The 13261-nt window shown below is 44.9% G+C and overlaps 2 protein-coding genes across 3 annotated transcripts in view; one reads left to right on the forward strand and one right to left on the reverse strand.

Moving 5' to 3' along the window:
- STXBP4 (syntaxin binding protein 4) overlaps positions 1-3821 on the reverse strand; it is a 146899-nt gene extending 143078 nt beyond the window's left edge. The window contains exon 1 of one of the 2 annotated variants that reach the window (XM_083148648.1): positions 988-1154. The gene's annotated coding sequence lies outside the window, so the exon portion shown is untranslated. Of the gene's footprint in view, positions 1-987; positions 1155-3535 lie in introns of those variants that run through there. The other variant, XM_083148647.1, reaches the window with a different exon arrangement.
- Positions 3545-12363, forward strand: COX11 (cytochrome c oxidase copper chaperone COX11). Its single transcript, XM_083148649.1, has 4 exons — positions 3545-3928; positions 4885-5040; positions 10571-10696; positions 11939-12363. The coding sequence occupies exons 1-4, from the start codon at positions 3704-3706 to the stop codon at positions 12119-12121; spliced, it is 690 nt and encodes a 229-aa protein (XP_083004775.1). The 5' UTR covers positions 3545-3703; the 3' UTR covers positions 12122-12363.
- The last annotated feature ends 898 nt before the right edge of the window (positions 12364-13261 follow it).

The raw sequence follows: 13261 nt of genomic DNA on the forward strand, positions 1-13261 counted from the left end.
GTATACGTCCAGATTAACAGCAGTGCGCCCAGTAATTTAGGCGGGTCTATCTGAGCGCAAAATGCACAAAAAGCAATGGATGTCCAATCATCTGTGCCCGCCGGCACAATCAATTGAATATTGCTCTGTCTAAAGAGATGATACAGCACACGAGTGCTGGCACAAAAACAATTGACTTGCGCCCTAAGAGTCATTATACTGAATAATATATATATATTTTTTTTAAATTGAAAAAATAAAAACTTGAATTGGATAATATTCAATATAAGATCATCAGCGGGAAATGACAGATGTCAAGCAGCAAGACCCAGGGCTCTGGTGTTAGCTGTTATTTGGTTGGAACTTGGCGTTGAATGCATTAATATCCAGTGATAGTGGTTATTATAGCACCCGCTATCTTTGATAACCCATGCAGTTCCTCTACCCTGCCTGGGGTGTCACTGTCTGCTGTGGTGTTTCTAGCACAGGTCTAGTTTGCCTATCAGTGCTGGTATACAGACCACTACAGCAGACAGTGGCACCCCAGGCAGGGAGGAGGAACTGCATGGGTTTTCAAAGATAGCCGGTGTTAGAATGAACACTAAGTGATATAAAAAAGTTTAAGTGTTAACCAAAACACTCTAGCCATAATCTAGTACAGGCTCCCTCTCCTACAAGTGTGAATGCCTCTGTGGGTGTGATACTCGCCGAAGGGGGTCTGAACACGCTCAAATATGCACATGCGCAGACCCCCCCAACTATCAGAATAGGGCATAATTAGACCACTGTTAAATCACCCCAAAGTACCAACCAATCAACCCCTCACACCTATTTTTCAGCATGTAACATAGCATTTAGGAGCTGATTGGCTGGTAGCTTAGTACAGTAAACCCCCCCCTCGCGTTTGAAAGATTTAATGTTCGGCAAAAAATAAAGGAGTATCAATGATCACCGTTAAAATGCATTATAAGGTGTCAATGCTTATGAAGAAATCGGCAGTATTCTAACCTTGTGTAGGTTTAAAAATAAAATTAGTTGTGTTGACTTGGTGATAGCTCAAGCGGCAACAAAAATGATGATGGGAAGATGTCACACGAGACCTGGTCAATAGGGGATTTCCTCTTACAGTCAGTAACCACCTGTCACTGGAATTGATTTACTGTGATCTTCGCAGCTTACTGAGTCAACCAGAATCAGGCCCGAATCAAGCTCATGAGACCGCACATCGTATAGGAGCCTGCATCACCAGGACTCCGGTAGGCTTGACTGGGTACGCATGCCTCGGGACTGCATGTCCTGCCACCGGGGAAGCTGCCCTGCAGACTTCTTCACTCAGAGAAGTCGCCCTTGTGTATGGGCACCTTTAGCAACCACAGGTGCACTCACAATGCATGGTTATGAAAGAACGTTGGACTAATGAAACACCAGCTTCAACATCAGTGGGCTGGCAACTTCCCATAGGACTAGCTAAGTCCCACTGATGGCATAAAGTTTTATCACCTTATGTCTCCATGACAGATGTCTGACAAATCAAAAATTGGTGGGAATTTAATTATTTGCTGTGCCTCCTGCTGGGCACCTATGCTAATGGACATCTATCAGAGCAATTTAAATGTTGCTCTGATCTTGGTACCAGCAGCAGTCACATTATTTCTCACAGCCTCCAGAGGTGCAATAATTTTTTTTTTTTTTTAAATGGGTTTAAACCTGTGGTTTGGGCGCCTAAAGTGCCCAAACCCGGAAGATTAGACGCCCATACGGCAAAATTAGACAGATTTAGTCGCTCTGTGCGTCTAAACCGAATGCTTTTGGATGCTTCAAATGCTAACAGGCATCTGATCAGAGCAACATTTCAATTGCTCCGTAAGACGTCCATTAGCATAGGCAAGAGGCGTAGGACAGAATTGAATTACCCCCATTGTGTTATATCATTATAGCCACACACATTTAGAAAACTACACACTTCGTGACTACATTTCACTACATGTTTAAGGCTTGAGATGAGAGTATACTCCCGCAGGTCAGTGCATGCACAGAAGATGGAGGGGATTGTTAACGAGGGCCATACAAAATGCAGCATGGCCCCTGAGGCCATGGGGCTCACTAGGTGTGTTCTCACTTTAAAGCTAGATACACAAATAAAGATTTATATGTCCAATCTGTCTGGTGGGAACATATATTTAACTGAATGACTATTGTCTGTTTTCCAGTCTTTGGAAGCAAATGATTGAGTGTAATTTGTGCTCATACTTTACCAGATTTGTTTTCCTACCAGACAGATAAATATTTAGGTGTGTACCCAGCTTAAAAGTCCACACTTGGTCACTAAAAAGTAGTGGAGAAACTGACCCGTTGAGCACTTACCCACATCAACTAATAACCATTGAGGTCATATATAAAGTACATTCTATATAACGATAGGTACAGTAGAAGCCGATTGGTTTCTATTGTCAACTTCCAAGCTGGGATGTGGAGGAGAATGGGGAGGTGACTTTCAGGCTCCGATGTGGGAGGGGTAGGAAGGGTGACTCCTCAGCTGGGATGCGGGGGGAGGGAAGGACGACTCTCCAGCTGAGATGCGGGGCAAGGGAAGGGCGACTCTCCTGCTGGGATGCGGGGTGAGGGAAGGGCGACTCTCCTGCTGGGATGCGGGCTGAGGGAAGGGCGGCTCTCCTGCTGGGATGCAGGTTAGGAAGGGTGACTCTCTGGCTCGGATGCAGGGGGTTGATCAAATCTCTGACTGGGATGCCAGATCAACTGGCATCAACTCTCCTGCTGGGATGCTGGGGAGGGACGAAGGGCAACTCTCTGGATAGGATGCGGGGGGGGGGGGGGGAGAGAGGAAGGGCGACTCTCCGGCTGGGATATGGAGGAGAGTGAGGACTTTCTGGCTTGGATGTGGAGGACAGTGAGGACTAACTCTCCGGCTGGAATGTGGAGGACAGTGAGGACTGACTCTCCAGCTGGGATGTGGAGGACAGTGAGGACTGACTCTCTGGCTGGGATTTGGAGAACAGTGAGGATTGACTCTTCGGTTGGGATGTGGAGGACAGTGAGGACTGACTCCAGCTGGGATGTGGAGGACAGTAAGGACTGATTCTCCGGCTGGGATGTGGTGGAGAGTGAGGACTGACTCTTCAGCTGCGATGTGGAGGAGAGTGAGAACTGAATATCTGCCTAGGATTTGGCGGACAGTAAGGAATGACTCTCCGGCTGCGATGTGGAGGAGAGTGAGAACTAAATCTCTGCCTAGGATGTGGCGGACAGTAAGGACTGACTCTCCGGCTGGGATGCGGAGGAGAGTGAGGGCTGACTCTCCGGCTGGGATGTGGAGGACAGTGAGGACTGACTCTCCGGCTGGAATGTGGAGGACAGTGAGGACTGACTCTTCGGCTGGGATGTGGTGGACAGTGAAGACTGACTCTCCGGCTGGGATGTGGAGGAAAATAATGCCTGCAGAGGATAATGATAACCTCCTTCCTAGAGACCAGAAGCAGGCGCTATTTGGTTATGAGCATCTACCTATGGTTAGGTCCCAACACCCAGCATGCAGTACCTTCCCCTCCTCCACCAGCCTCAGAAGAGCACAGCAAGCCGCACGGGAAACTAGCTGAGCGCTGGTCCTCCGGTCCAGTCCCGGCTCCCGAGTCCCAGCTGCGAGCAACCAGCGAGAGCGGAAATCTCGCGGCGCTTCCGGCGGCACGTGACGGTGCGTGTGAGCAGGATGCTGTCAGTGTGGAGGGCGCAAGGCCGGAGCCGGGGGCTGTGGTGCGGCGTACCACCCTGGACGGCATGGCGGCCGAGGGGGTCCCGTGGGTTCCGGAGCGGCGGTTCACAGTACGACTGGAGGGCTCGCAACAAGACCGTGTTGGCCTACGTGACCGCTGCCGGGGTGGGCATGGTGGGGATGTCCTACGCTGCCGTGCCCTTGTACCGCATGTACTGCCAGGTGTGTGCCCCTGTCTCCGCCGGATATCTATCATCATAAGCCGCAGGTTCTCAGACGGCCCGCATGGCCTGCCCGGTGCATGTTTTCAAGGTCACCTCTGCATTTTCTTCAAAATGTGACAGTGTGAAATACGGTGCTTCTGCTGGGTGACCTGGAAAACATGGTCTGTGAGGGCCGAGTCTGATAACCACTTTCATAAGTAATGCCGCCGTGCACTGCCAGGCTGCTCAGCATACACTGTGTGGGGCTTCTTGTCTCCTATCTCTGCTGTATAACATAGGGTCTCATACTCAGTCTTTCAGCTCCCACACAGGGCATGTTTTCTAGATTTCTTCACAGATATAATTTGCTCTACCTGCAGATTTTTTAATATGTGTAAGTGTCCATCATGTGCACTGTTTGGGATCACTGCTGTACATGTATTAATTAGCCGAACATCAAGACCCTGCACGTTTGGATCGTATCCGGTCGACGGATCTACGATGTCTAAATTTACCATGTTATGGTCGAGCACGCTTAGCCAAACAAATCTAGTTAGATCGACAGTAACGGAAGTTAGATACAAGCGTCCGGTTGCCGGGAGCGTAGTTGACTGTCACATGGTCGACGTGAGTTTTTCATGTATTTTTGGTGCAAGTCAACTTGGTTCCTGGTGGATCCAAGTGGACATAGAATTAGACTATAATAGTTCCCAAAGCATGGCGAGCGGAAGCTGTGCACGTATACAGTGTCGCCATCTACCAGGTTTGTTTTACAGCACATGCAGAATTTGCTGAAGATGTGAGCCTAGAAATCTTAACTTTGTCTTATTGCATAAGGCCTTTGATTTAAGACTGTAATTCCCATGTTTAATACATGAGCAATACAATACAGCATCAGGAAATAAGCATATATATTTAGCAGTAGAACACACACACAGTTTACTAATGAGACTGTCATGTTCTTTCTTCATTCAGGCGTCTGGCCTTGGCGGAGCAGCTGTTGCTGGGCACAACTCAGACCAGATTGAGTCTATGGAACCTGTGAAGGACCGGGTAATTAAAGTAACATTTAATGCAGATGTACATGCCAGCCTGCACTGGAACTTCAGACCTCAGCAAACAGAAATATATGTAAGTTCTCCCAGTGTTTCTCCATGATTTGACCAACCTATTGGAAATGTTTACTCCAGAAATCCAACTGATCAATACAAAAGGATAGCAACTCTGGGGTGTAAAACATGGAAGTTATAGAGAGGCTAGGCTGTTATTCTAATGCCCCTTTTACATCACAAGGTCAGGTTGCCCACGGGACTTTCACATTAAGGGCTAGGTGTACAACGGTTCAAAAAGTGATAAAGTGGACAGTGATAAGGTACCAGCCAATCAACCCCTACTGTCATTAAAAAAAAACTGCCAGTAGCATGGCAGCATTGAGCTGGTTGTTTATCACTCTCCACTTTATCACTTTTTTGAAACTTCCCAACCTGGGTTGCGCATGCCACCAACCCAGCAATTACTGAAGTGCGGTGGGAAAGGGGTTTCCCATCATAAAAGATCACAAAGTAAACATGGAAACTCTTTCAGTGCCAACATCTTTGTCAGAGATGTGTCAAATATCTGCTAAAAATGCCAGCGTCGCTCACATTTGTTTTTTTAAGTCCAAATAACTTCCGTTCCGGCCGGAGCTCCACTGCCGCCAGTCACAGTCAGCATTGACCACAGGCGACATGCTCAGGGTAAAAGGAAGACAATCGGGCGCAATGGTTCTGAAATGCTCCACTAATCAGTGTGCATATATATATATATAGATATGCATACACACTGATGTGTGTTAATTCAAATTAAATGTACTTTGGGTGCTCTCAGCGACAATTCTGGAAATTGCCAATGAAGGAAATGAGAATAAATGATCTATAAGATTTAGGTTATTGCAAAAAATTCTTAATTCAATAAAAGATACTAGAGCGCACCACACATCTTGAAAAAAAGTTATTACAATTTATTGACTAGAATAATTAAAATGATAGACAATAGACATGTAAAATTAATACTCTGTCTAAAAAAAAATTATAAATGAGGTAAATGGGCAAAAAACTCACAACAATTGACAATATCACAATGATTGATGATAATACCCTGCTCAGGGTCACTTGGAATATCTTGAGTTATTTAATAGGATCTAGACCTTCCCTTTGTAAAGTTAGTGAGAACAAATCCCTGTGTACATCAGGGTATGTATAATTGATGAAAAAACGGGTGGTAGTCCTTTAGATTTCTTTTTGGAAGATATGCAAATGACAGAGTCTCTTTGTCATAGTTTTTAATTTGCTGGTTAGATGTGTAATCACCCTGGTGACTAGTGCATAATGGATGTTTTGGCCGTAAGAGTTACTTTCTATGTATATATCGCGCTCAAACTCAGTGGCAGCCTAGGAGGAAGATTTTACTGGTGGGCTCGCTTCAACCCGCTCCGGCTCTAGCTATTATTGGCGAGCCTCAGCTGGGAATGATGCGGGGAGCAAGCCTCACTGACCTGTAAGCGGTGAACAGGTCCTCCGTGTCCGGCTCCACAGACTGCAGGCGCTTATTTAATCAATGGAGTGCGGCTGTATGCAGGAGGCGGTGGGCACTTCTGTGCGGTCCTTCAGGGTGATACAGGGGTATGCTGAGTGGGAGTCAGGGTAGTGGATGCCCCAAAGTGAATGTCCTTGACGCGTTTCTCCTCTACAGAAATACGGCGGTTTCTTCAGAAGGATTGTAGTATATGACAGGCTCAGGGATGTTCGCGGTGCCTCGGGAGGACTCGGGCGCCTGAGCACTCCAGAGCCGCCCGAACATCCCCGAGCCTGCCGCCTACGTCACTGCTGTAAATGGCGATTGGCGGCTGGGGAATCGGCAGGGGAGCTCCGGCATAGGATCACCGGAGTAGAGGGGGTTGGGGGCAGGCCCCTAGAGGTGGTGCACCAGTTGTGCTCTGCTGGAGGCACCACTGGCGCGCACCTACTACATAGTGGTATGCCTGAAAATTTTCTGGGACAGCCTGCTGCGGACATACTACTAAAGTGGTTAAGACACATCAACTCCTACACATGAGCAGTTTAGTAACATGCAATTAATGGGGAACCTTAATTGAAATAATCTAGCACAACATCGCTAAGCATCTGGAACTGGTTGAAGAATGTTATTCTAAATCCGATTGCCAGCAGCTCTAAGGTATTAGTAGAGAGACAGATGATAAAATCTAAGATCAGTTGATACTTTAATTCATGCAATTGGCTGCAATTCGTGATGGAGGGATATTGCACCACAGTTGATTCGGAGGGTATTATTCCCCATGCTCCCTCGCAAATAGACAATGATACTAATTTCATTCCTGGTTAAGGTAAACAGCAGAGCTGTGTCACAATGCAGAATGGCATGCTAGCCTGTATTATCAAATACCCAGTTTGTTGGGTGCTGTTGTGTCCGGCTATGGGTCCTTGCCAAGGAGCATATACTGTAGTGGTGTTGTTTCTCAGCTCAAGCTGTGCCACAATTCATTCTATGTGAGCATCCTGGGGGCTGCTGTAGTGGCTCTCATGCCCAAAGCATAGTGTTGATGTCCAACAAATTCATCTGTCCCAGTTTGCAATAATAGTGTACAGTAGCTGCCGAATTACAAAATGCCTCTGGAGGCAACGTCGGTACATGAACTGTTTGTTGGGAGCTGGTGTGCTATAAATAACACTACAGTTGTATTCTGGAGCAGTGGCAATGCATCCTTTGAGTGTTCACTATCTTACACTCTGGTAGATATAAACCTTCATTTGTTGGGTCAAGGAGAACATATCCTGACCTAATGTGTACTGCCAACTGTAAAGTTCAGTTGTCTTTAGCCCCATAACTGGGTACTCAATTTGTGACGGTGTAACCCAGCTATGGGCCTGATTCTCTTATGCAGAAAAAAGCCAGTAACTGGGCAAACTCATGTTGCATTGCAGGTGGTGCTGATGTAATGTGCAGACATATTTAGGTTTGGGAGGGGTGTGTTCAAACTGAAATCTAAATTGCAATGTAAAAAGAAAAGGCTGTCTTACTGTATTTTTCAGCTACATGTAGAATCAGCCAGTATTTACCCTGCAGAGAAAGAAATGTAAATACTTGTTCCCCCTTGCATGGCAATATTGTTTGTTCCAGACACCATATTACTTTATTTGCTTTACTTACAAATCTGAATCAGGCCCTCTGTAACCCTACTTTACATCCACTGTACACCCTAAACCATTGCTGTACGATAACAGTTTATCGTTATATGCAATCTGTAGCACTGTCAATCATGTTACTGAGCTTCTAATGCATACAATGGGATGATTCAGTGAATTACTGCGGTAACGCTAATTATATCCTATATTGTATACCTGACTTAAGGAGGTTATTCTGGTTGACACGCCGCGCTGTGTGTTTTTTTTTTAAGCCTGGCTGCCGATTGCATTGCTGCCGGCCCCCTTTTGCATGGTGAATTTGCCCACAGCCTAGGGGGCAAGGACCAAATCATTTGATGGTCGCCAAACATTGAATGATATGGAGCATACACACGAAAGGAAGACTCTCTCTGATATCTTAGCTTTGTGTGTGTCCTGTACGAGGAAAAGGCGGGCAGCTGACATCTGGTGATGATAGCTGTCCACCTCCCGGCACCCGCGTCATCAGGCCATTACCATGAGAATGGCCAGCGTTTTCATGGGAACGCCCATGAAACACTGGACGTTGCCATGGGCGCATCCCCTGGGCCAGCCCCCCACCACGCACTGTTGTGTGTGAGCGCCCAGTGGACACTCTATGTGCCGTGCCTGCTCGCCCACAGTGTATGCACATGTGCAGAAATGCGCATGCACAGAATGAAAACATTAGGCTGCCGTGCAAAGTCGCATGAGAGCGTATCGACCAGAATTAGGCCCCATGTCCCAGTGAATGTAAGTGTTGATGTTGTTGTGACAATGTGCAGTGATTTTCTAAAGAAATGTTTTTTCCCATTTGGTGAAGAGCCTTTCCTGGTTCTCCATTCACAAGGCAAGTTCAGTAAAAAAATATATATATATATATATATATATTTTTTTTTTTTATTGAACCCAGTGGCTTCACTGTGACTGGCAGTGACTTCCTATTGGAAGTCCTACATGCCAGTCCCATTATGAAATGTTACCTACCTATGAAAGGCGTCCCATTATGAAATGTTACCTACCTATGAGACTGCCAGTCCAGGTTGCGATGGGCAGAGAGCTGTCTTCCTGTAGGAAGTCACTTCCTGCCTTACCGTGCAGCCGTAGCCAGCTTCTTTGGGATGCAGCCCATAGAATCCAGGCTTTTGTGCATGCGCAGTATACCGCCACTGATATACAGAAGAAGGGACCAGGCAGGGGGAACTAGCGAAGAGTCGGTGGTGGAGACATCGCAGACCCAGTGGCGCAGCTAGCAGTGATCACAGGTAGGAGCCCCCCACTAACTGTTAGTCTGGCCTTAGTGTAAAACATTAGTCTTCCTCTACTCTAATGCTCTTGTGGCTCAATGAGAATCATTTCTGCAGCCATATTGCCAGAAGGTGTGGATTATTATATAGACAGTCAAAAGGTCGACATTGTATAGGTGGATAGGGTCAAAATGTAGACATGGAAATCACGTGTGAAAAGGTTGACGTGAGTTTTGCACATTTTTTGGTGTCACTGTTGACATGGACCCCCAATTCGTGTAATGCAGGGCTGGGCAACTCCGGCCCTCCAGATGTTAATGAACTACACATCCCAGGATGCTTTGCATTAGTTTTGCTATGTGGCCATGCTGAAACTGATGCAAGGCATCCTGGGATGTGTAGTTCATTAACATCTGGAGGGCCGGTATTGCCCAGCCTTGGTGTAATGGTTGTGGTTTGTGAAGACAGCTTGTGTCTAATACCACTTTCACATCGCCGACACGTTTTAAAAACCGGTATTTTAAAACGGTAATTAAAACGGGTCAGAGCCTTACATTGCCGCAGATTACCGTTTTAAATACCGGTTTATACCCCTTTCACATCGCACTTTTAAAACGGTAAATTGCCGTTTTTTTTCCCTTTTTAAAACGTTTAAGCCTGCACTGTGAATGCATAGCATTGTACACATTCACATTGCACAAAAAACGGCAAGGAACCGTGTAGGACTCTGCTTTTTACACGGTTCGAAATGCCAGTTAACAAATCGGCTGTGGTGCATTCACAGTGCAGGCTTAAACGTTTTAAAAAGGGAAAAAAACGGCAATTTACCGTTTTAAAAGTGCGATGTGAAAGGGGTATTATTTAATGTTTTTATGTTCTCTTTACATGTTTACATGCTTTAGTAAATTTACCACTAAGAGTACGGCAGCTTTACACTCCCTCCCAGACAGCATCTTCAGCACAGTTTTACTATGCGAGTCCCTCTATTCCATGGATCTTCAACCTGTGGCCCTCCAGATGTGAAATTACATGTTCCAACATGCATTGCCATATTTTTTTCCTATAAGAGCATGCCAAAAAAACCTCAGGACATGTAGTTCCACAACATCTGGAGGGCCATAGAATGAATACCCGTGCTCTATTCAATCTTCAAATTTGCATACAATCAATGTTCAGATGTTTTCCAAAGTTAATTACAAATGTTTTACCCCATAGTTGGTCCCAGGCGAAACAGCATTAGCATTTTACAAGGCGAAGAACTCGACTAGCAAACCAGTTATTGGAATTTCCACTTACAATGTGATACCCTATGAAGCTGGACAATACTTTAACAAAATTCAGGTAAGGCATAGAATAGATTGCTTAGTGGGCGATTCAATACGCCATGTTTTAGCTCCTAAGTCATATACTGAGAGCTCCAGATGTAGCCACTTTCTTGTATTGTGCGTTGCCGGCACGTGTGTATTTTCCATAAACATTAACGTTGCTGTCACTATGCGTGTGCACATCAATAGGCAGTCCATATGGAGAATGGCTACTTCTGTAATCAATTATTTCCTACTACAAGGTTAATTGCCCAGATCTATGCAATTACTGTCCACTGTAAAGGCCCATACACACTAAGATTATGTTTACAATCTGGCTGGTTAGAATGAAAATCTGGAAATTTTGGGGAGAAAATGACAATTGACCATTTGCTCCTAAACATGGAAAACAGACAAAAATTGGTCCGACAGACAAATTGGTTAAATCAATTTATGCAGAAGACTGCTTTTGTCCATTTTCCAGCATTTGGGAGCAAACGGTTGATTGTAATTTGTTCCCAGAAATTTCCGTTTTTCATTCCAACCAGCCAGATTGGGAAGATAATCTTCTAATGTGTATGGACCTTATCATCTAAACTAGCCCTGGTTGCCTTCATAAACCTAGATTTCTGTTTGAATCTCAGTAGGTTGTGAACATAAATGACTTCTGATGGGGGGTAATTAAATAGCTCTGGGCTCTTAACCCAGGCCCCTTTAGTGTGTGAACCTTGCTCCTTAATATTATCATTGTTAACCTATTTACTTAAAATAAATCATTTGACAATTTTAATGTTTGATATTGTACTGAAAAGGTATATATTGGGAACAAGATAGTTGTGGAATCTTCATGCATCAGAAAAAAATTTTTTTTATCTATTCCTCGTGTTATGGGAGCCTAATAATGTAGCTCTCTGTAGCTGACCTTTAGTATGTTTTCTATTTGTATAGTTTTATTTGGGTGAGGTTATGGGTTATATTTGGAACAACTGAATTTTCTAATTAATAGTAAGTAGAACAATTCCTGCAACAATTTAGCTGTAGAAATAAGACCGCAATGTCAGCTCAGATCATATCACCTTTTTGTTAATAATCTGTACCAATATTGGACCTCGCAGTGGTTTTCATTGCAGGCTCACTGGGGCAATTGGTTCTTTTCGGACCAGGTCACCAGTTGCTCAGATAGTGTTGTTGAACAAAAGTTTATTTTATAACATTAATGTGTTGTTGTTATTATTAGTGTTAAATGTTACTCTAAACACTTTCTGTTTTTCTTTGTTAGTGCTTTTGCTTTGAAGAGCAGCGACTAAATCCGCATGAAGAGGTGGACATGCCGGTGTTTTTCTTTATTGACCCAGAGTTTGCAGAAGACCCCAGGATGGCAGGAGTGGACACTATCACTTTATCTTATACATTTTTTGAAGCCAAGGAAGGCCATAAAATCCCAGTTCCAGGCTACAGCTGAATAGTTACTAACATCTTTGCGGACTGTGTTCTGCCAATCCCTGAAAGAAATTATTTATAAAAAAAAAAGACAAGAAGTGTTACTTTTTTGGACTATAGTAAATGATTCGTCATCTCAGAAACAAAATGGATGCAAGAGGTGCTTATTATTACAGCCCCCATATTATTAGTCTGGCATCTCAAACATACCTCCAAATTCTAACTGAAAGACTACATGTCTAATAAATGATAGTAAAGATTTTTTGGTACGTATGTATTATCTGGGCACCCATGTTAAATGCACCCCATTTTTTCATACCCCTACTATCCAACTACGCATGGAGTTGATTTTATATAGTGTGGCGAGCGGACGCGGTCTTATAAGAAAAACGGGTGCCCAGATATTACATAAGTACTGATTTTTTTTTTTTTTTTTATGTATGCTTAAAATGACTATTGCAGTGATTGGGTCTTTTAAATGTGGGGTCGCAGAAAGGAAATTATTGTATGATCTACTATGTGTGGGTTTGTTTTCCCATGACTATACTTCAGTACACACTAATTCACTTGCGTTTCATAAAAAAAATATATTATTAGCCTGTGATCTCCCTTTACTTGGAATAAGAGTACTTAGTCCAAATGGAAGAAAAAAGCACCTATCTCCTTGTTTCTTGTGGTAAAATTACATTTTTCTTCTTCTTACTTCATGGCAGCCACACAATGGGTTCATCCCTCTCTCCCCTCATCCCTCTCTCCCCTCACAATTAGACAGGTAGTTTTTCCCTAGGACACGCCCCTCCTTCCACCAGTACAATAGCCAGCACCCTCCCCCATGTCTCTAGTCTTTTTCCTGTCTCTTAGACAGATAGACAGTGTAGTACAGGTTCTTTGTTTTTTCTTACCTACTGGTAGGCGTTACGCTGCCAGTCCTGGGCAGCGTTGGGGTGGCGGTGCCTATTCCCATTTGTATGAGGTCTGGCGGTGGCATGTACCTCAGTCGCGGGCGCTGGTAAGCGGAGGGAGCCCTGGCAGTCGTTTTCTCAGTTGAAAGCACCGCCGTCAGTGCGGAGTGTCTGCACGGCGTGTGCTGGGCTCCCGGCGTGCGGGTCATCAGGCGTGCAGGCGCGCTGCTCTGACCTAAGCGCGTCGTCTCCGCTCAGTG

This window comes from Crinia signifera, chromosome 6, assembly GCF_055691185.1.
Source record: "Crinia signifera chromosome 6, ASM5569118v1, whole genome shotgun sequence".
NCBI lineage: Eukaryota > Metazoa > Chordata > Amphibia > Anura > Myobatrachidae > Crinia > Crinia signifera.